The 23,662-nt window shown below is 43.6% G+C and overlaps 2 protein-coding genes across 12 annotated transcripts in view; one reads left to right on the forward strand and one right to left on the reverse strand.

The window, feature by feature from the left end:
* The window catches only part of ELF2 (E74 like ETS transcription factor 2), a 118,888-nt gene extending 96,568 nt beyond the window's left edge, over nucleotides 1-22,320 (reverse strand). For 4 of the 11 annotated variants that reach the window (XM_055384717.2, XM_019025689.4, XM_055384716.2 and 1 more), the window contains exon 1: nucleotides 22,179-22,312. The gene's annotated coding sequence lies outside the window, so the exon portion shown is untranslated. Of the gene's footprint in view, nucleotides 1-22,178 lie in introns of all 11 variants that reach the window. The other 7 variants (XM_063705548.1, XM_019025693.4, XM_063705551.1 and 4 more) reach the window with 3 other exon arrangements.
* Nucleotides 1-23,662, forward strand: part of LOC129532884 (uncharacterized) — a 100,934-nt gene that overhangs the window by 9,461 nt on the left and 67,811 nt on the right. The window contains exon 2 of the mRNA XM_055384136.2: nucleotides 21,725-22,760. Coding sequence (XP_055240111.1) covers nucleotides 21,725-22,760 — 1,036 coding nt within the window. The remainder of the gene's footprint in view (nucleotides 1-21,724; nucleotides 22,761-23,662) is intronic.

Consider the following 23,662-nt stretch of genomic DNA (forward strand, 5'->3'; position numbering starts at 1 on the left):
ATGCAGATTCGCTGAGCTAGACAAGGCTTAAGTGGCTATTCCTCTACTCCCCTCTCACAGGTATATTGTGTATTCAGTGAAAGGCTGATCAAAGACTTAAAAGAATACAACTGCTTGTCTCTTATCTACCCACACCTTTTAAAAATTTCTTCCTCTTTCCCCTTTAAATATTGAAGCTCTCAAAATCATCTTCGGAGAAAGGCACAAACCTACCTCCCAGATGTGCATCCTTCATCTTGGCAAAATAAACTTTCTAAATTGATTGAGATCTGTCTCAGATACTTCTTGGTTCACATGGTATAGGGGCAGCATCAGAGCTGTATTACACTGCTAAAGCTTCAGATGAGAATATAGTACCAGATGTGGTGGCACACCCATGCAGTCTCAGCTACTACAGATACTGAGGCAGGAGGATTGCTTGAGTCCAGGAGTTCTAAGCTGTAGTTCACTATGCCAATCATATATCAACACAAGGTTCACCATCAGTATGGTGACCTCCAAGGAGAGGGGGATCACCAGGTCGCCTAAGAAGAGGTAGACCAGCTCAGGTCAGAAACTGAGCAGGTCAAAACTCTTATGCTGATCAGTAGTAGAATCATGCCTCAGAACAGCCCTTGCACTCCAGCCTGAGCAATTCAGCAAGACCCCATCTCGGAAAACAATAATTAAAAAGGCCAGGATGGTGTATCACACCTGTAGGGCCAAGACTTTGGGGAGGCCAAGGCAAGAGGATCACTTGAGTCCAGGAGTTCGAGACTAACCTGGACAACATAGTGAGACTGCATCTCTACAAATAATAATAATAAATAATAATAATGAAAAAGATAAAAGCAATATAATCTAATTACAACTCATGAAAAATTTAGATGTCATTCTTATTTGTTAAGACAAACATTAACACAGCATTTTACAAGGATAGAAAGTAAACTAATGAATTGTTTAAAGAAAGAATTCGCTTTTGAAAATGAGAATGAGGTCGTTTTGAGGAAAACCAAGTATAAGGACTATATAGTTTTTAACAATTTAGGCTCATAAGCCAGAACTGAAGATAAATAATTTTGGCAACAAGCACTCATATCATGAGACTTACTTTAAGAATAAATAATTAATCCAGATGTTTAAAAATGATGCTAGAAATTAACAGGATAAGAAAAGTTGCAAGAAACCTCTTTAACCTGGAAGAGAACTTACAGCTCATTTTACAAGAAAAAATTGATTGAAGAGGCTAACTGGAAAGTGATATAACTTGCCAATCATAAAAATAACTTTTCATTTCAAGAGTCTCATACCATAACTAACAATATCTCAAAATCCTTATTTATTCATGGCCTTGACACTGAGTTATCCAGTTAACATGTTATTAATTTTATACATATATTCTTTTTTTTTTTGGCGGGGGAGTCGTCGGGGGACGGAGTCTCGCTCTGTTGCTCAGGCTGGAGTGCAGTGGCGCGATCTCGGCTCACCGCAAGCTCCGCCTCCCGGGTTCACGCCATTCTCCTGCCTCAGCCTCCCGAGTAGCTGGGACTACAGGCACCCGCCACCATGCCTGGCTAATTTTGTTTTTGTATTTTTAGTAGAGACCGGGTTTCACCGTGTTAGCCAGGATGGTCTCAATCTCCTGACCTCGTGATCCACCCACCTTGGCCTCCCAAAGTGCTGGGATTACAGGCGTTAGCCACCATGCCCGGCCAAACTTATACATATATTCTTGTGTGGTATACACATGGTCTCACACCATGACTGATAACAGCTTAAATATTCACGGCCTTGACACTGAGTAATCCAATTAACATACATGTTCATTCATAGATATATATATATATATTTGTTGTTGTTGTTGTTGTTGTTGCTGTTGTTGTTAAAGACAGAGTCTCACTCCATCACCCAGGCTGGAGTGCAGTGGTGCGATCTCAGCTCACTGCAACCTCCACCTCATGTGTTAAAGCAATTCTGCCTCAGCTTCCCAAGTAGCTGGGATTACAGGCACATACCATGCCCGGCTAATTTTTGTATTTTTAGTAGAGATGGGGTTTCACCATGTTGGCCAGGCTGGTCTCGAACTCCTGACCTCAAATGATCCACCCTCTTCAGCCTCCCAAAGTGCTGGGATTTCAGGCATGAGCCATCACACCCAGCCTTAATCTTATACATATATTCTTATGTACTATACACATACAGTGACGCATTGCTTAATGGCAGATATATATCCTAAGAAAGGCATCCTTAGGTCCTTAGGCAATTTTGGACCTAAGGATTCTGTCATTGTGCAAACCTTATAGAGCGTACTTACACAGACATAGATGGTGTAGCCTGCCTACACACCTAGGCTACACAATATGGCTTATTGCTCCCAGTCTCCAAACCTGTACAGCATGTTACTATACTGAATACCATAGACAACTCTAACACAATGGAAAGTATTTGTGTATCTAAACATATTTAAATATAGAAAAGGTACAGTAAAACTAAGGTATTATAATCTTACAGGACTACTGTTGTGTATCTGATCCATCACTGACTAAAATATCATTAATCTCTCTCTCTTATACACACACACGGAGGTAAGAAATGAACTTAGATAACTTGTGACATAATCAAAATTCTCTATAATTTTTTTTTTTTATACTGGGTCTCACTCTGTCAACCAGGCTGGAGTGCAGTGGCATCACATTACAGCTCACTGCAGCCTCAACCTCCTGGGCTCAAGCAATCCTCCTGCCTCAGGCTCCTGAGTAGCTAGGACTACAGGCACATGCCACCAAACCCAACTAAGGTTTTTTCATTTTTTGCAGAGATAGGGTCTCATTTGTTGCCCAGGCAGGTCTGAAACTCCTGGCTTCAAGCAATCCTCCCATCTCAGCCTCCCAAAGTGCTGGAATTACAGGCATGAGCCACAGTGCCCAGGCCTTTGGAGATATTTTGATGCTTCCTTTATCAGGCACATTTTGACACTTCTAGAAATCTTCAACCAAAGAACTAGACTAGTCAGGTTCCCAGGCATAACCTAATCAACGACGACTTGTTCAACCTGTTTTATGATGGTGAAAATTGAACAGCAAAGTATCATCTAAATATACTCTGGATAAGCTCGGGGCCAGTGGCGCAATGGATAACACGTCTGACTACGGATCAGAAGATTCTAAATATACTCTGGATAGAAATACAGGTTAAAACTTTAACTCGCATCCGTGTGAAGAGACCACCAAACAGGCTTTGTGTGAGCAATAAGGCTGTTTATTTCACCTGGATGCAGGCGGGCTGAGTCCGAAGAAAGAGTCAGAGAAGGGAGATAGGGGTGGGAACGTTTTATAGGATTTGGGTAGGTAATGGAAAATTACAGTCAAAGGGGGTAGTTCTCTGGCGGGCAGGGGTGGGGGTCACCAGGTGCTCAGTGGGGGAGCTTTTGAGCCAGGATGAGCCAGAATAAGGAACTTCACAAGGTAATGTCATCGATTAAGGCAGGAACAGGCCATGTTCACTTCTTTTGTGATTCTTCAGTTACTTCAGGCCATCTAGATGTATACGTGCAGGTCACAGGAGATATGATGGCTTAGCTTGGACTCAGAGGCCTGACATTCCTGTCTTCTTATATTAATAAGAAAAATAACATAAAATAAAATAGTGGTAAAGTGTTGGGGCAGCGAAAATTTTTGGAGGTGGTATGGAGAGATAGTGGGCAATGTTTCTTAGGGCTGCTTCAAGCGGGATTAGGGGCGACGTGGGAACCTAGAGTGGGAGAGACTAAGCTGAAGGAAGATTTTGTGGTAAGGGGCGATATTGTGGGGTTGTTAAAGGAAACATTTGTCATATAGAATGATTGGTGATGGAAACATTTATTGTACAGAACTATTGGTGATGGCCTGGATACTGTTTTGTATGAATTGAAAAACTAAACGGAATAAGAGAAGGAAAAAAACAGGTATTAAAGGACTAAGAATTGGGAGGACTCAGGACATCTAATTAGAGAGTTTCCAAGGGAGTCCAAGGGGGTTTAGCGTAATTACTTGCTTGGTTGGCAAGTCTTTGGGCTCTATTCTTGACAGAGTCCTTTTTTTTAAGTTGGAGGCTGAGCTTGGTGAGGTGTGTTTTTAAAAGACCATTAGTCCGTTTTACCTTTCCTGAAGATTGAGGACCGTAAGAGGTACAAAGGTTTCACTGAATACCAAGAGCCTGAGAAACTGCTTGGGTGATTTGACTAATAAAGGCCGGTCCGTTATCGGACTGTAGAGAGGTGGGAAGGCCAAACCGAGGAATTATGTCTGACAGAAGGGAAGAACTGACCATGGTGGCCTTCTCAGACCCTGTGGGAAAGGTCTCTATCCATCCAGTGAAAGTGTCCACCTAGACCAAGAGGCATGTAAGTGAAGTCAATTTGCCAGTCCTGGGCAGGGGCAAATCCCCGAGCTTGATGTGTAGGGAAGGGAGGGGGCCTAAGAAATTCCTGAGGAGTAGTAGAATAGCAGATGGAACACTGAGCAATGATTTCCTTGAGGATAGATTTCCACGACGGAAAGGAAATGAGACGTTTTAAGAGATGGGCTAGCAGCTTGTAACCTACATGGAAGAGGTTATGAAATGATGACAGAATAGAATGGGCCTGTGAGGCTGGAAGGAGATCCTTGGTCCAAGAACCATTTGCCTTGTGTGGGAAGAGATTGATAGGTGAAGTTTCAACGGAGGAGTAGGTGGGAGTGGCCAGATGAGAAGGAGAAAAACTGCCCTGAGGGATAGAAGTTGGAACTCTAGATGCTTTTTTAGCTACCTTATCAGCATAAGCATTGTCCTGAGCCATGGGATCTGATGCCTTTTGATGGCTGTTTTTTAAGCTACCTTATCAGCATAAGCATTGTCCTGAATGATGGGATCTGATGCCTTTTGACGGCTGCTTTTTTAGCTACCTTATCAGCGTAAGCCTTGACCTGAGCGATGAGATCTGATGCCTTTTGATGGCCTTTGCAGTGAATGACTCCAGCTTCCTTTGGAAATAAAGCGGCCTTGAGAAGAGTTTTTATTAAAGTGGCATTAATGAAATAGGACCCCTGTGTAGTGAGGAATCCTCTTTCTGCCCATATAACAGCATGGTGGTACAAGATATGGAAGGCGTATTTAGAGTCAGTATAAATATTGACGCGTAGTCCCTTTGCAAGAGTGAGGGCTCAAGTTAAGGCAATGACTTTGGCTTACTGAGAGGTAGTGGAGGGGGGCGGAGCGGTAGCCTCAATGATAGATGTGGAAGATACTATAGCATAGCCTGCAGGCCAGGCGCAGTGGCTCACGCCTGTAATCCCAGCACTTTGGGAGGCCAAGGCGGGCAGATCACGAGGTCAGGAGATTGAGACCATCCTGGCTAACACGGTGAAACCCTGTCTCTACTAAAAATACAAAAAATTAGCCGGGCGTGGTGGTGGGCGCCTGTAGTCAGTTACTGGGAACACTGTGAGAGCCAAGTTCTCGGATGCCAGCCAATGGCCAATCTTGCAAGCAGATCTTTCTAAGAATAGCTATCTCAGACCTACTATGTTAACTATTTTCTGCACAGCAAGTTATTTATCTTCTCCAGATCTCAGAGTCATGTGTAAAAAGTGAATAATAATAGAAACTATTTCATGGAGACCATAGTACAAGTAATATGTAATCCTGTATGATGACAAGACTTCATGACCTAAAGATCAGTCGATGGTAGTGATGAGGAAGATTACAGAAAGTTATAGACAAGGTAAAACAACTCAAAACATAAATTTCAACCCCACAGCAACTTTTAGAGGACAATAAAACCATAATTATCAGGAATGATCTTGAAAAAGGGTCAGTGGAAGAAACACTTACCCTGTCTTTCCCTCACAAAATATACGGGAGATTTAAAATATTTTATCATATTGGCCAGGGGTGGTGGCTCACACCTGTAATTCTAGCATTTTGGGAGGCCGAGGCGGGTGGATCACTTGAGATCGGGAGTTTGAGACAAGCCTGGTCAACATGCTGAAACCCCGACTCTACTAAAAATACAAAAATTAGCCGGGCATAGTGGCTCACACCTGTAATCCCAGCTGCTCCAGAAGCTGAGACAGAAGAATGTCTTGAACCCGGGAAGTGGAGGTTGCAGTGAGCTGAGACAGTGCCACTGCACTCCAGCTTCGGCGACAGAGTGAGACTCCATCTCAAAATAAATAAATAAAAGAAAATAAAAATAAAATTCTAAAATGAATGCAGTAAGATCTCTCTGTGTGTGTCTCCATGTGTGTATACACACACATGTGCCTAGATATGTTTAGGAGTGTTTATACCTATGTACATATATTATGTTGCGTATTGTGTATACAGCCAGAAATTCCTTGAGGAATTCTATTCAGATTGGTTTAGATAAGTGAGTGCTTACATAAATTGTTAAAATATATAGGAATTAACCCAAATGCCTTTTTAATTCACATAATTTAAGTAAATCTTTGATAAATAAGCTGGTTTTAAATTTATTGATGAAATAAAAATAGGAACATCTTCAGAACTGTTAGCATACATTTTTGCCTGGTTTTACTAGTTAGAATTTGTTTCTGCTAAATGTTTTAGGGTGTCATGATTGACACAGGTTATAAAACTATAAAACCAGCCTAAAAACAGAATAGTCTTTTATTTGTGAAGCTCTTTGATAAGACTAATTTAATAGTGTTGATTTAATGAAAACAGCTGTATCTTCTGAGTTATCAACAAAATCTCCATACATTTAAGGTTCTTTTTTAGGTTAACATCTGATATTCTTAGGCTATGAAAAGGGCGAACAGGAAAGTAACCTGAATGACGACTAGCTTTGTCTAATATCTCAGTTCTCACAAATAGTCTACGTAAAACTGTTAAAAAAAAAAAAAAAAAAAAAACTATGAGTAGGCCGGGCGCGGTGGCTCAGGCCTGTAAACCCAGCACTTTGGGAGGCTGAGACGGGCGAATCACTTGAGGTCAGGAGTTCAAGACCAGCCTGACCAACATGGAGAAACCCCGTCTCCACTAAAAATACAAAATTAGGCCAGGCGCAGTGTAATCCCAGCACTTTGGGAGGCCAAGACGGGTGGATCACAAGGTCAGGAGATCGAGATCATCCTGGCTAACATGGGGAAACCCTAACTCTACTAAAATTACAATAAATTAGCTGGGTGTTGTGGTGGACGCCTGTAGTCCCAGCTACTCAAGAGGCTGAGGCAGGAGAATCGCTTGAACCCGGGAGGCGGAGGTTGCAGTGAGCTGAGATCGCGCCACTGCACTCCAGCTGGGGCGACAGAGCGAGACTCCGTCTCAAAAACAAAATTAGCTGGGCATGGTGGAGCATGCCTGTAATCCTGTGGTGAGCTGAGATCGTGCCATTGCACTCCAGCCTGGGCAACAAGAGCAAAACTCTGTCTCAAAAAAATAATAAAAATTTAAAAAATAACAAATTATGGGCCAGGCACGGTGGCTCACGCCTGAAATCCCAGCACTTTGGGAGGCCGAGGAGGGCAGATCACAAGGTCAGGAGTTCAAGACCAGCCAGTTCGAGACCAGCCTGGCCAACACGGTGAAACCCTGCCTCTACTAAACATACAAAAAATAGCTGGTGTGGTGATGGGTGCCTGTAATCCCAGCTACTCCGGAGGTTGAGGAAGGAGAACTGCTTGAACCCGCGAAGTGGAGGTTGCAGTGAGCCAAGATGGTGCCACTGCATTCCAGCCTGGGCGACAGAGCAAGACTCCGTCTCAGAAATAAATAAATAAATAAATTATGTAAATGCAAATGGGATAAATGTTTATAAATGAACTTTTCACATAATTTGAAATATTAAAATTATGTTAAATTAAGTGATAAATACTCATTAAATGTCCAGATCGTTTCCAAATAAGGAAAAATATTGAAACACCAATTACTGAACATAAATACATTTGTTCTTGCCTTGTTAAATCTTATAGAAAGACTGAATATATTTCAGTCTATTAATACACACAAAATTATGTTACGGAGAATGTTTGTAAAAAATATTTAAAAGTCTAGGCATAGTGGCTCACACCTGCAATCCCAGCACTTTCAAAGGCTGAAACAGGAGGATTACTTAAGGCCAGGAGTCCAAGACCAGACTGAGCAACATGGCAAGACTCTGTCTCTACAAAAAAAATTTTACATTAGCCAGGCATGGTAGCATGCTCCTGTAATCCCAGCTACTCCAGGGGCTAAGACAGGAGGATCCCTTGACCCCAGAGTTCAAGTTATAGTACGCTATGATCATGCCACTGCACTCTAGGCTGGGCAACAGTGAGAGACCCTAACTCAAAAAATAAAAAAGTATATAAAATGATTCTCATCTATAAAATACTGATATATGATAGACAGTTCAAAATTTCTTGCTTCCTAAGTTTTCATTAAAAATCAAGATTACTAAGTTAGAAATTCTAATGTATATAATTCTGTATATGAAGTGTAACAAAAAACATCATGTGGCTTTGATGAGAAAAATTATGAGAAAAGCATAAGAATGTATTATTCATTGAGAAAAAAGAATAACTAAATTCAGAGGTTATTTAAGGTTATTTCGAAAAGTAATATTTAGGAAGGAAATAATATAAAAAGGACTCAGTAAGCAGGAGAGAGAAATATAAAGAAAGTTATAAGGATGTAATTTTGGCAAAGAGGGTTAAAAGGAGAATAACTTTTCAAAATGATAAGGAAAAAAGAAAGTAAACTGTGTCCTAAAGTAAAATGACAGGTTATTTAAGAAAGAGAAAGTATAGGACAAAGCTAAAGGACCAAGAATGTTGTGGAAGATCTGATTAAGCTGTGGAAAGTTTGTGAAGGATGAATTTATTAAAGAAATTTTGCGTGTGGGCCAGACACAGAGGCTCATGCCTGTAATCCCAGCACTTTGGGAGGCCGAAGCAGCCAGACCACTTGAGCCCAGGAGTTCAAGACCAGCCTGTTCAACATAGTGAAACCCTGTCTCTACAAAAAATACAAAAACTAGCCAGACACACTGGCATGTGCCTGTAGTCTCAGCTACTCAGGAGGCTGAGATGGGAGGATCACTTGAGCCCGCAAAGTTAAGCCTACAGTGAGGTATGATCACAGTGGAGACAGAATGAGTCCTTCTATCAAAAAAAAAGGAAGTAGGAAGGAAGGAGGGAGGGAGAGACAGAGGGAGGGGTGAGAAAGAGAAAAGAAAGAAAGGAAAGGAAAGGAAAGGAAAGGAAAGAAAGAAAGAAAGAAAGAAAGAAAGAAAGAAAGAAAGAAAGAAAGAAGGAAAGGAAAGGAAAGGGGCAAGGGAAAGAGAAAGAGAAGGAAGGGAGGCAGGGGTGAGAGAGAAAGGGGGGGTGAGAGAGAAAGAGGGAGGGAGAGAGAGAGAGAAAGAGGGAGGGAGGGAGAGAGAGAGAGAGAAAGAAAGAAGAGAGAGAGAGAGAAAAAGAAGAGAGAAAGAGAAAGAAGGAAAAGAAAGAAAGAGAGGGAGAAGAAAAGAAAGAAAGCGGGGAGGAGGGAGGGAGGGAAAGAGATAGAGAAGGAAGGAAGAAAAGAAGGAAGGGAAGGAGGAAGGAAGGAAGATTTTTCATACAATTAAGTTGGCTATAAATAAAATAAAATTAGTTACAAGTCTTTCTAAAAGTTTAGCTTTGGTCAGGCACGGTGGCTCACGCCTGTAGTCCCAGCACTTTGGGAGGCGGAGGCGGGTGGATCACCTAAGGTCAGGAGTTCGAGACCAGCCTGGACAACATGGAGAAACACCATCTCTACTAAAAAATACAAAAATTAGGTGGGCGTGGTGGCATGCACCTGTAGTCCCAGCTACTCTGGAGGCTCAGTCAGGAGAATCACTTGAACCTGGGAAGTAGAGATTGCAGTGAGCCAAGACTATGCCACTGCACTCTAGCCTAGGTGACAGAATGAGACCCTGGCTCAAAAACAACAAAAAATACCTAAAATTTTGGTCCCCTGTGTTAGAACAAGCTTTTCTTGAAGTCTTGATCTGTTCTTAGTAAAAATTGCAAGAGGTTTTTATGTTTATTTCAGAAATCTGTTTAAGTTTTTAAACATCTTCTGAACTGCAGCTTTACACTTTACAGCATTCTGTATTGGCTTTTACTGATGTGTCTGAATTGCTCCACTTAACCCAGAATTTCCCATGATTTTACTAAGAGCCATGTATTTCCTGCTCAAGGTACTAGTTTTCCTGTTTACATTTCTCTATAATATGGTGTACATTCATAACCTTGGACACACACTCTTCCTGTGTCAAGTAATTTTTCATCAGGTCCAACTTCCAGATTATCTAAATGGGTTTCCCATTAGGAGAAGCAATCTCATTGCAGGAAGTTTTCTTTGCCTTTTTGTTAACTGGCCCAAGAAACAAAGACTGCATCTTATGAAGATAATCCCTGTATTTCATGCTGTCTTTATTAGGGTTTTTGGTTACTTAGGAAAACTGGGCTTTAGAAGGGTTAAGGGTTTTGGGTTTTTGTTTGTTTGTTTCCCATCCATGTAACTTTCTGTATTGCTTTTGAAATCTTTTGATTATTACTGTGGTTAAATTAATGATTATTATTTCACAGTGACCTATGATTCTGTTTTGACCAGGTGTTTTAAACCTTTTGACATCTTTGGTAAACTTCCCCAGGATCGAGTTCTAAATTAAGTCTTTTGGCTTGGAGCGGTGGCTCATGCCTGTAATCCCAGCACTCTGGGAGGCCGAGGTGGATGGATCACCTGAGGTCAGAGTTCGAGACCAACCTGACCAACATGGAGAAACCCCATCTCTACTTAAAATACAAAATTAGGCCAGGCGCAATGGCTCACGCCTGTAATCCCAGCTACCCGGGAGGCTGAGGCAGGAGAACCACTTGAATCCCAGAGGCAGAGGTTGCAGTAAGCTGAGATCGCACCACTGCACTCCAGCCTGAGCAACAGAGCAACACTCCGTCTTAAAAAAATAAAAAATAAATAAGTCTTTCTTGACCTCAAACTAACTTTAGGATGTTCCACAAGGCACTGGACCTTCTCAAAGATTTCTGAAACAGAGACACTGAACTGAATCAGTCTTATTTGATATGCTGAATTATATGGAAAGCACTGACAAATAAGTGATTCTAGATCTTCTTTCAGTTACATTTATTGATATGATATTAATATGAATATTCCAAAAGTATATAAAACTCTTAGAAATCTAATATGTCATCAGTCATAATTCTAGTATATATTACATGCCACAAAAATAACTGAATTTCTTTGTCAATTGCTGATTATAATGAACTTCATCAGATTTTTAACCATGACTATTCTAAATCTTCATCATTCACAGTTTTGATTCTTCTCTAAAAACAGGCTGGGCATGGTGGCTCACGCCTGTAATCCCAGCACTTTGGAAGGCCGAGACGGGCGGATCACCTGAGGTCAGGTGTTCGAGACCAGCCTGGCCAATATGGCTACTAAAAATAAAAAATTTTAGTCTTTAGTCTCTGGTCTTCACTAATTTTAGTCTTTAGTCTCTACTAAAAATACAAAAATTAGCCAAGGTAGTGGTGTGCACCTGTAATCCCAGCTGCTTGGGAAGCTGAGACAGAAGAATCACTTGAACCCGGGAAGTGGAGGTTGCAGTAAGCCGACATCAGGCCACTGCACTCCAGCCTGGGTGACAGAGTCAAACTGTCTCAAAAAATAAATAAGTAAAATTTAAAAATAAATAAAAATAAAAATATCTGCAATCAGGTTCATGGAAAAGACTTGTACTCTTAAATATACATTTCTAATAACTTTAAGCTCAATGGACTAAAAATTTTCCAGAATTCTAATGAAGAAACTGATTAGTTAGAAAAACTGCTAATTAAGATTAAGCAACACAAAATATGAGATTAGGCCGGGCACGGTGGCTCACGCCTGTAATCCCAGTACTTTGGGAGGCCGAGGTGGGCGGATCACAAGGTCAGGAGATCGAGACCATCCTGGCTAACATGGTGAAACCCCATCTCTACTAAAAATACAAAAAATTAGCTGGGCGTGGTGGTGGGCACCTGTAATCCCAGCTACTCAGGAGGCTGAGGCAGGAGAATGGCATGAACCCAGGAGGCAGAGTTTGCAGTGAGCCGAGATGGTGCCACTGCACTCCAGCCTAGGCGAGAGTGTGAGACTCCATCTCAAAAAAATAAAATAAAATATGAGATTAAATAATCAATATTTGAAACACTGTTGGTTCTTTACTTAAATGTTCAGTTTTCCAGATTTAAGAAAATTTTTCTCTTAAAGTATCAATCATTTACAGTAATTTGGTAAGATAATACTTAACTCAACAAAAGTGAAAGCATTTACTTTTTCTCCCTACTTGATCCCTCTGCATTAGATATTGGTTAAGTAAAATTCAGAAACTATTCATGAGTATTCTTATTTTTATGATAATATAGGGTTGTTAGCATAAGTTCATAAAAATTTGCTCTCTTTATAACAGGATACAATTAGAAACGTTAGTTATATTACCAAGACTTTGACTGGAATATCTTATTTAAGAATGTGCACACAATGTCTGAGTTCAGGTGTTCCCATCCCTACAGTGAGAGAATATAATCTGTCACTTCTTGGCCAGCCCAGGAACCTTAAGGCTGTAGGTGAAATCTAATGCCTCCCTTGGTTTGGCTTCCTAGTCTTGAAGGGTTTATAAATCTGAGATTTCTTTGTGGTCAACAGCTATTCTTGCTGCATTTATGTAAATAATCAGACAAAAAACTAATAAAACTATTTTATAAACAAATTTGTCTTATTCTGATTATCTCTGGTAGAAACTGGGATGACTATAAAAAGTTATGCTTCTAAAGAAAAGCTACTGTATCTGTTATTAGACTGTAGCCCTGTATACTGTATTTGAGTTTTTATTATCTACCTGCAAACTGGCCTAGATCCTAAATTCTTCTAGGTTCCTCCAATCCAACTTTCTTCCACAGAATTATTAAAACAGAAATTGCTCTGTTCCTGAAGCCCTATAAGCTGAAACTCGATGAATTTTAAGGGACAAGTCTGGTACTCGAAGTCTGAGCCACACAGAAAAGTTCACCAAACTGCCCAATGCCCTAACCAGAGACATTCAAACTGCAAACCAGGATGAGAAGTCGATGGTTCCGCACTGTAGACAGCTTTTCCCAAGATAATTGAACAAGGGGAGACTCTTACCCCTCTTAAGGCGTAGCTTTTTCACTTGGCAAGATAATGTTGTAACTGAAATTTCACAATCAGTAGCTTCTGCTAGTAACTTGACAGAACTTGACCTAAGAGATCCTTCAGTCCACCTAGTGGGTGACTCTGGCAACATCCCTAAAAAAATTATTCACCCTCTGCTTTAATTCAACCCAGTTATGGAATACCGAATGATAACATTGCTCTGCATTAGCTATTGGTTAACTAAAGAAATGTCTGTGCTATTACTAATACTACATGATTTACCTGGATAAATTCCTTTGAGGAAGTTGAGACTCATACGCAAAATAAGAAAACAGATCACATGGTTACAACAGGTCTCATCTAGTTCTCCATGGTCACTTGGTTTATCCAACTGACTGCCTTTAGGTCTAGCTTCATGGCTCAAAACCATTATGTAAACTGGTATTATATTACTATTAATTCTACTTTGTATTTTCCTTTTTAAACTTTGTACATGTTATTTGTTACATTTCTGTAGTAGTACAGAATTATACTGACCCAACAGAATTATACTGGGCTGGCCCTAAACCCTGAGATGATAGCCTACATTTAAGGAACAGACAAAAACTGATCTTAATAATGGATTCCCGGCAGACTTAGCCTGAGAATCACTCCCTCCAAACTTCCGTTGTGTGCTCAAATGTGACTGAAAGGGTCCTGGCACTGACTCCTAGTTTGACAAGCACTCCCTCCAACATGAGACCATACCAACAACCCAGGACAGGTCCATCCTGGCACCTAAAGATAATTAAAACCTAACTACAAGATGATTTATCAGTGATGCTTCCAAAGAAAGATCCCTTTTGTTTTGTTTTATTTGTTTTTTTAGAGACAGGGTCTCACCATGTTGCCCAGGTGGGTCTCAAAATCCTGGGCTCAAGCAATCCTCCTGCCTCTGCCTCCCAAAGCGCCAGGATTACAAGCATGAGCCACTGTGCCTGGGTCCAAAGAAAGATTTTGATCAAAAGGTGGAAAAGTGAAAGTTGTTAGAATTAAAATTGAGTCATTTGTGTTAAAAGCCCTGACAAATGGAGCCAGGGAAGGCCATGAAAGGAGGGTTCTCATGCATGAATACCTGATTAAAAAAAAATAACTATTGCCCGGGCGTGGTGGCTCACGCCAGTAATCCCAGCACTTTGGGAGGCCGAGACAGGCAGATCACTTGAGGTCAGGAGTTTAAGATCAACCTGGCCAAAATGGTGAAACCCCATTCCTACTAAAAATACAAAAATTAGCCAGGCATGGTGGCGCAGGCCTGTAGTCCCAGCTACGTGGAAAGTTGAGGCAGGAGAATCACTTGAACCCGGGAGGCAGAGGTTGCAGCAAGCCGAGATCGCACCACTGCACTCCAACCTGGGCGACACAGCGGGACTACATCTCAAAAAAAAAAAAAAAAAAAAAAAAAAAACTATCACAAAAAAACTCATAAAGGCCACAACCCTGCACAAAGGCAATTGCAACCTTACACAAAAAAATACTTCTGCAAGGACATCTGCCCAGTAACTTCATGTCCAACCTCAGACTGGCACCACTCTTGTCACTGATCTTTATAGCCAAACACAATTGATTTAAAACAATGATGTAATCTCCCTCATTTTTCCTTTAAAAATCTGTCTTGGCCGGGCGCGGTGGCTCATGCCTGTAATCCCAGCACTTTGGGAGGCCGAGGCGGGAGGATCACGAGGTCAGGAGATCGAGACCATCCTGGCTAACACGGTGAAACCCTGTCTCTACTAAAAATACAAAAAATTAGCTGGGCGTGGTGGCGGGCACCTATAGTCCCAGCTACTCGGGAGGCTAAGGCAGGAGAATGGCGTGAACCCGGGAGGCGGAGCTTGCCATAAACTGAGATCTCGCCACTGCACTCCAGCCTGTGCGACAGAGCGAGACTCCGTCTTAAAAAAAAAAAAAAAAAAAAACTATGTCTTCCTTTACCTCCCTGAATATGCACATAGTTTACTATGGTATGCATATTCCCATTATAATGCCCATTCCTGAATAAATATTGCTTTCTTTCAGAGGGACTGTCTTTTATTTAGGTTGACAGAACCATCTGTATGTAAAAGATGAATTTAGAACCCTATTTCTCACCATACACAGAAATTAATTCAAAATAGATGATAAAATCTAACTGTTAAGTGTTAAAACTATAAAACTTCTAGAAAGCAGAAAAATCTCAAGATCTTGGATTAGGCAGAGTTCTTACATAAGACAACAAAAGTATAATCTATAAAAGAAAAAATTTAGAAACCACACTTCATCAAAATTTAAACTAATTACACTTTAAAAGATCTCGATCGCCTTTTTTTTTTTTTTTTTTTTTTTTGAGACAGAATCTCGCTCTGTTGCCCAGGCTGGAGTGCAGTGGTGCGATCTCGGCTCACTGCAATCTCCCCCTCCTGGGTTCAAGCGATTCTCTGTCTCAGCCTCATAAGTAGCTGGGGCTACAGGTGCACACCACCACACCCGGCTAATTTTTGTATTTTTAGTAGAGATGGGGTCACCATGTTGGCCAGGCTGGTCTCGAATGCCTGACCTCATGATCCGCCCACCTCAGTGTCCCGAAGTGCTGGGATTACAGGTGTGAGCCACCACATCCAGCTGCCAATTTTTTAAGCAATGAAAAGACCAGCAACAGACTGTAAAGAAATATTGGCAGATCATGTATCTATTAAAGAACTTACATCCAGAATATATTTTTAAAAAAAAAACTTCTTATAACTCAATAAGTCAAACAACCCTATTATATTATATTAATTATATTATATTATATTATATTTTTTTGAGACAGAGCCTTGCTCTGTTGCCCAGGCTGCAGTGCAGTGTTGCAGTCTCAGCTCACTGCAACCTCCGCCTCCCAGGTTTATGCAGTTCTCCTACCTCAGCCTTCTGAGTAGCTGAGATTACAGGCATGCGCCACCACCTCCGGCTAATTTTTGTATTTTTAGTAGAGACAGGGTTTTACCATGCTGACCAGGCTGGTCTCGAACTCCTGACCTCAGGTGATCCACCCACCTCAGCCTCCCAAAGTGCTGGGGTTACAGGCATGAGCCACCGCACCCAGCCCAAACAACCCAATTTTAAAAGGAGCAAAAGATCTGAATAGCGATGTCATCAAAAAAGATGGGTCAGACACGGTGGCTCATGCTTGTAATCCCAGCACTTTGGCAGGCCAACGCAGGAGGATTGCTTGAGCCCAGGGGTTCAAGAGTAGCCTGGGCAATGCAGTGAGACCCCCATCGCTACAAAAAATAAAAATAAAAAATTAACCGGGCATGGTGGTATGCACCTGCATTCCCCATTCCCAACTACTCAGGAGGCTAAGGTAGAGGGACTGCTTGAGCCCAGGAGGTCAAGGCTACAGTGAGCTCTGGTCGCACCACTGCACTCCAGCCAGCCCATTCATGCCAAGTGTTCCATTTTTGGAATGCTAAGCTTGTGGGAATTATTAATATCCTACTGCTCAAGGTCATCGCCAAGGTCTGCTTTTTCACAAAAAAAAATTGCAACTTCGGGCATAAATGGGTTAAGAAAAAAGATACATGAAAAGATGCTCAATACTATGAGTCATAAGGAAAATTAAAATTAAAATCACAATGACTCCACTAAACAGTACACAGAGAAAAAAAGAAAAAAAAAAACACAACAAATTAACAAAATCAGGCCGGGCATGGTGGCTCACGCCTGTAATCCTAGCACTTTGGGAGGCCAAGGCAGGAGGATTGCCTGAGCTCAGGATTCGAGACCAGCCTGGGCAACATGGTGAAACCCCGTCTCCACTAAAAATACAAAAAATCAGCTGGGCATAGTTGTGCTCGGCTGTAATCCCAGCTACTCGGGAGGCTGAGGCATAAGAATTGCTTGAACCCAGGAGAGAGAGGTTGCAGTGAGCTGAGATTGCACTACTGCACTCCAGCCTGGGCGACAGAGTGACTCAAAAACAAACAAACAAATTCATATCCATTAGAACAGCTATAATTTAAAAAAAAAAGACAATAATAAGTGTTGGCAAAGATGTGAAGAAAACTAGAACTCTCAAACATTGCTGTTAGCAATATAAGACGTTATGGCCACTTTGGGAAACAGTTTGGCAGTGTCCTAAAAAGCTAAACGTATGATGCTGTAATTCTACTCCTAGATAGCTAACCAAGAGAAACAAAACCGTATGTCCACATAAAGACTTGTACTCAAATGTTTGAGTATTATTTAAAGAGTCAACAACTGGAAATAATCAAAACACCTATATATACTGGTCAACAGCTAAAGTGTGTTACAGTAATCTCCCCTTACCTACAGCTTTACTTTGCAGTTTCAGTTACCCACAGTCAAACATGGTCTGAAAATGATAAATGGAAAATTTCAGAAATAATCTATGTTTTAAATTGAGTGCCATTCTGAGCAGCATGATAAAACCTCATACCATGCCCCTCTGCCTCGGCCATGAATCATCCCTTTATCCACCATATTCACGCTGTCTACACTACCTGCTCATTAGTCACTTAGTGGCCATCTCAGCTATCAGATCAACTAGTATCTTAGTGCTAGTAACCCTTATTTTACTTAATGATGGCTCAAACACTCAAGAGTAATGAGGATGAGAATTGGATATGCCAAAAAGAAGCTGTAAAATACTTCTTTTAAGTGAAAAAGTGAAAGTTCTCAATTTAACAAGAAAAAAACTTTATGCTGTTTGCTAACATCTACGGTAAGAAATCTTCTATCTATGAAACTGTGAATAGCATATTGTTGTAACTATTCTATCGTATTGTTTTTAATCTCTTATTATGCCTGATTAACAAGTTAAACTTTATCCTAGGTATACAGATATAGAAAAAAATAATATAGGGTTCAATACTACCTGAGATTTCAGGCATCCACTGGGGGTCTTGGAATGTATCCCACACAGATAACGGGGGGGGGGACTATCATATAACTATACAAAGAAATACTATTCCAAAGTAAAAAGGGACAAAAAACTGATAAACACTACAATATGAATGAATCCCAGAAACATTATGCTAAGTGAAAGAAGCCAGATACAAAAGACTACATATTGTACAATTCCATTTATACAAAATATCCAGTAAAAGCAAATGGATTAAGACAAAACCAATCAGTGATTGCCTGAGGCTGGGGGTGGGAATAAGGGTTAACTGCAAACAGGCTGGAGGGAATTTTGGAGGCAATGGAAATGTTCGAAAACTAGCTCAAGGTGATAGATAGTTTCACGATCTATATATTTACTAAAAATTATTGAATTATATACTCAAAATGGATAATTTTTTTGGTATCAGGTAAGTCAAAAGCTAATTTATTAAAAAGTGTACATACCCAAAGAAATGACAACATATCTACACAAAAACATGAATATTCATAGCAGCATAATAGCCCAAAAAAATAGAAACTTAAATGTCCATCAACTGATGCACAGATAAATAAAATGTAATATGTCCATAAATAGAATATTACTCATCAATAAAAAAAGTGATTACAGGGTGGGTGCAGTGGCTCACACCTGTAATCCCAGCACTTTGGGAGGCCCAGGCAGGCGGATCATGAGGTCAGGAGATCAAAACCATCCTGGCTAACACAGTGAAATCCCATCTCTACTAAAAATACAAAAAATTAGCCGGGTGTGGTGGCACGCGCTTGTAGTCCCAGCTACTTGGGAGGCTGAGGCAAGAGAATCGCTTGAACCCGAGAGGCGGAGGTTGCAATGAGCTGAGGTCGTGCCACTGCACCCCAGCCTGGGCAACACAGCGAGACTCCGTCTCAAAAAAAAAAAAAAAAAAAAAAAGACTATAAAAAAATTTTTTAATTAAAAAGGATCAGGTGCAGTGGCTCACGCCTGAAATCCCAGCAATTTGAGAGGCCAGAGAGGATTGCTCAAGCCCAGGAGTTCAAGACTACCCTGGGCAATATGGTGAAACCCCATCTCTATAAAAAAGGAAATAGATTAGCCAGGCGCGGTGGCTCACCCCTGTAATCCCAGCACTTTGGGAGACCGAGGCGGGCGGATCACGAGGTCAGGAGATCGAGACCATCCTGGCTAACACGGTGAAACCCCATCTCTACTAAAAATACAAAAAAAAAAAAAAAAAATTAGCCAGGTTTTGTGGCGTGCGCCTGTGGCAGAAGAATCGCTTGAACTGGGTGGCAGAGGTTGCAGTGAGCCAGATCGCACCACTGCACTCCAGCCTAGGCGACAGAGCGAGACTCCATCTTAAAAAAAAAAAAAAAGAAAGAAAATAGATTAAATTAAAAAAAAAAAAGAAATTAAGTACTGACACATATTACAACATGGATATACTTTGAAAGCATTATGCTAAGCGAAAGAAGCCAGTCACAAAAGACCACATTTATGGTTTCATTTACATAAAATGTCCAGAACAGTCTAATCTATAATGATAGAAAGTCGATCAGTGGTTGCATAGGACTGGGAGTGCTGAGGGAAAATGAAAAGCGACTGTTAATGGATATGGGGCTCTTTTGGGGGATGATTAAAATGCTGTAAAATTGATTATAGTGATGGCTGCGCAACTCTGAATATACAGTCGGCCCTCCATATCCATGAGTTCTGAATACATGGATTCAATCAATGAGGTACAGAAACTACTCAAAAAAAAATTATGTCTGTAAATGAACATGTACAGACTTTTTTCTGGTCATTATTCCCTAAACAATACACAGTATAACAACTATTTACATAGCATCCACATTGTATTAGGTAGTATGAGTAATCTGGAGATGATTTAAAGCATACAAGAGAATATGCAGAGTTTATATGCAAATACTATGTCAGTTTTATTCATTTTTCCTAAGAGACAGGATTTTGCTCTGTCACCCAGGCTGGTGTCCAAACTCTGGCCTCAAGAGATCCTCCCACCTCAGCCTCCTGAATAACTGGGATTACAGGCACAAGCCACTGCACCCAGCAACTATGCCATTTTATTTTAGGGACCTGAGCATCCATAGATTCTGGTATCTGAGGAAGGCCCTAGAACAAATCCCCAACAGATACCGATGGACAATTGTACTAAAAACCACTGAATTGTTCACCTGCAAAATGGAGTAATTTTTTAAAAAATTAATAAACCCACCAAACTGTACACTTTAAACTGAACTGACTAGTATGTGAATTATATCATAGTGAGGCTGTTACCCCTCCAAAAATGGTATACAACATGAGCAGGTAAAGCCACTAACATTAGCAGACCCTACAGGCCACAGGTACCAATCTGTTTACTTAGGATAGAAAAATCCCAAAGTTACAAATTCTTTCCAACCATACTCAAGCTGACTATTTTGTAAATGAGTATTTATGTCTGAAATGAAAGGCAATGATAAATCCAATGAGTTAAATCACTAAACTTAAAAATAGGTTGACATAAATATTCAAATTTCAAATGCCCAGGATATTCCAATTTTCTATTTCATGTGTTTAACTACTAGATATCGTCTCAATAATGTTTACATGAATGTACTCTGTAAACTGTAATGCTCTATAAAAAGTTTTATTATTCCTAAATTCCCTTAAATGTAATTTAATGGTTTCCAGTCCTATATAAGTCATTCTACCTTTTGAAGAAACTCTGAAACACAAATATCCAATCCTTTCTTAGTAAAGCATACATCCTTCCGTGATTCTGGCACCAAAGAAAGTGCATAATTTACTTCAGGATAGAGAATCACAGATAAAAAGGAAAACAAATCTGATTATCAAACACACGATTACTATTCTCTCATCACCGGATTACAATTTAAACCATTAAGCTGAAGTAAATGTTCATGAACACAAGAAAGGGGGGAATTTTTAACAGTTTTACAATGACGTGTCCCCCTCTTCCTCATTTAATGAAGTACTAAACTTAAAGGCTATTCTGCAGCGAATCTGCCTCCTAGAAAGAGTCCATCCAGGATGCTGGCAGAGGGAAAAAGATTAGAAACTGTGCGATCTGGATTATTCTCTGTGTTACGGAATATTTTTTGAGTCCTTTATGGACATGGAATAAAAATGCCCAAATGGAGCAGAAGAGAGGGCTCGGCTACCCTGATCACAAAGCTCCTGGGGTAGAGTCAGCATCCAGCCCTGGCAGAGCCCTCCCTGTCCTCCTTCCGCGCCCCTAGACCATCCCGTCGCGCGGTCCCTGAGGACCAGCTTCGCGAGGATCCAGAAGGCGGTCACTGGACGTGCGTGTTACGAGCCCGTTTTTGTTTTGCTTAAGAAACAGATTCCGATCCAAGCCAAGCCTCCCTACCTCCCGGGGAATAGGGGGAGATGGCAGCACGGTGCCGGCGTGGAGAGCGAGAATAAAAGAACTGCCTAGTACAACCTGTCGTGCAAGCTAGCAGCGCCGGGAAGGAAAGGTAAGCGGCGGCGATAAGGCACGACAGGGAAGGAAACTGGTGTCCAGCGGCACCCCCCCCCCCCCGCCCGCCCGCCCGCCACCCAGAGCGGCCGGAGCCTCCCAGGTCCCGCCCCAAGCTAGCCGCCCAGCCCCGGCGCCGGCCGCAGACTCCCGCCCTACACAAACCCTCCCAGGACGCGCTTCCTCCGGAGCCGGACCCCCGCCCTGGCCTCCCCGCGGGATGAGGCGGGTCAGTTCAGTCCGCTTCTCGGCAGAGGTGACTCGCGCAGAGATGTAAACACGGAGAGACCAGCTGCGCTCGGCCCATCCCCCCCGCCGGGGTCTGTAACCTCTTCCCTCAGCTCTGCCCCGCGCCCCGCGCTCCCCGCGGGCAGGCGCGCAGCGCGCCTTCCCCTTTCTCCAAGTCCCGCTCCGCGACCGTTGCCTGGGGACACTCAGCCCCCTTCCCCCAGCCCCCGGCCGGTGTCACCGCCGCAGCCGCCGGAAAACCCCTCCGCAAACCCCGAAGCAAACAACACAAGCGCGGGGCGGGGGCGCGGAGGGAGGCGGCGGCAGTCGGGACAGCCAGGCTTTATCGCCGCGCCCTTCGCGCTCCCTCTCACCAGCCTCGGCTGCCCGCGCTCTTACCTGCTCTCCGCGACGCCTGGGAAGACCGCGGCGTCCTTTTCCCTCTCAGCAGGGCCGCGGACTAGCCGCCGCCGTTGGCCGAGCGTCCGGAGGGAGCCGGGGCCTCCCCAGCAGCCCGAGCCGCTCCACAGGGAGAGAAGGAGACAAAACAGAGGCTCGCCGCCCCGCGCAGCGACCCCCGCCCGCGCCGCCCCACCGACCCCCAACCGCCTAGGCGACGGCGGCGACACAGAGCTCGGCGCTGGGAGCAATGGTTGCCCCCGCCCCGCTCCGCTCCCGGCCCCCTCCCTCCACCCCCCGCCTCGGCTCCTCCCCCTCGGCCTCCTGCCGCCGCCACCAGGACACTGGAGTCCGCCTCCCCCTCCCCGCCAGCTCAGAGTGCTCCTCCCCTCCCCACGCGGCGGGGGGGCGGGGGCGGCACCGCCAGTCACCGCAGCGCCTGTCAAACGCGGGCCGGCTATTTATACCCCGCGGGGCCCCGCCGCCCTCGAGGCCCCACCAGCCCGCCGAACCTGCTTCTTTTGCTGTCTTGAATCCCGCCCTCTTCTCCTCGCCCAACTTCTCCCAAACCCGCCTTCCCAGGTAAAGACGCTCGTCACTTGTCCGGCTCCTTGCCCAGGGCTCCCCGATCTCGCTCTCCACTCCAGCCCCGGATTGGTGCAGGGGGCTCTGCCGCACGGGGCAGGCGTGTGAGGCCGATGGGGCCGCGCGTGCACCTGCAGCGCCCGCCGGCTTTCCCCAACCGGCCGGGACCGCACGCACACACCCTCGCCACTCAGGGCCCCCGCAGGCCCCGCCGTCACCGCATCCCCAACTCAGGACTCTCGCCCTTCTCCGGAGACGGCCCCACAGTCGGGCAGTCTGACAGTTACAGGGGGGCGAGGTTTTGCAAAAACTCCTAGCCCGGTCTTTCCAGTCCCCACTCCTCAGCCTTGGCTAAGTGAAAGGTGGGGGTTCGGGCAGGAGCGCGACGCCGGCCCCGCCCCGGCCGGTGACGCACGTGGCGCACCGCCCCGCCAGCCTCGCGCCCCTCGGCGCCGCCAGCTCCTCCTCCCCGCTAGCAAAAGCCGGGCGTAGTACACCCGCGACCCCGCCCCATTCCCAGAAATTACCACCCGCCCAACAGCCCGGCCGCGCGGCGGTTGGTGCCGGCGTTTGCTGGCGGTCGGGTGGCTGGGCCCAGCGCGCAGCTGCGGAGCGCGGCGGGCGGCCCCTTGGAGCTGCCCGCGGAGCTGCGGGTACTCGCACCTAGCCATTGTCGCTCCTTGCGCGGTCCGCAACGGAGAAGTAACTCAAGTCTGAGTGTTGTTGGTGCGAGAATGAGAGAGTGTTCTGGTGTGGGAGTATTTTGGCCCAAGTGCCTGCGAATTCGAAAACGAAAACCCAACAGTGGCTGCACGCTTCTGGTTTCCACACTTTCACACAAAGGGGAGCCTTCGAGCGGGGCACTCTCACGCGCCTTCAAGTGCACAAAAGCCAATGAC

Source organism: Gorilla gorilla, chromosome 3 (assembly GCF_029281585.2).
Source record: "Gorilla gorilla gorilla isolate KB3781 chromosome 3, NHGRI_mGorGor1-v2.1_pri, whole genome shotgun sequence".
Lineage (NCBI taxonomy): Eukaryota > Metazoa > Chordata > Mammalia > Primates > Hominidae > Gorilla > Gorilla gorilla.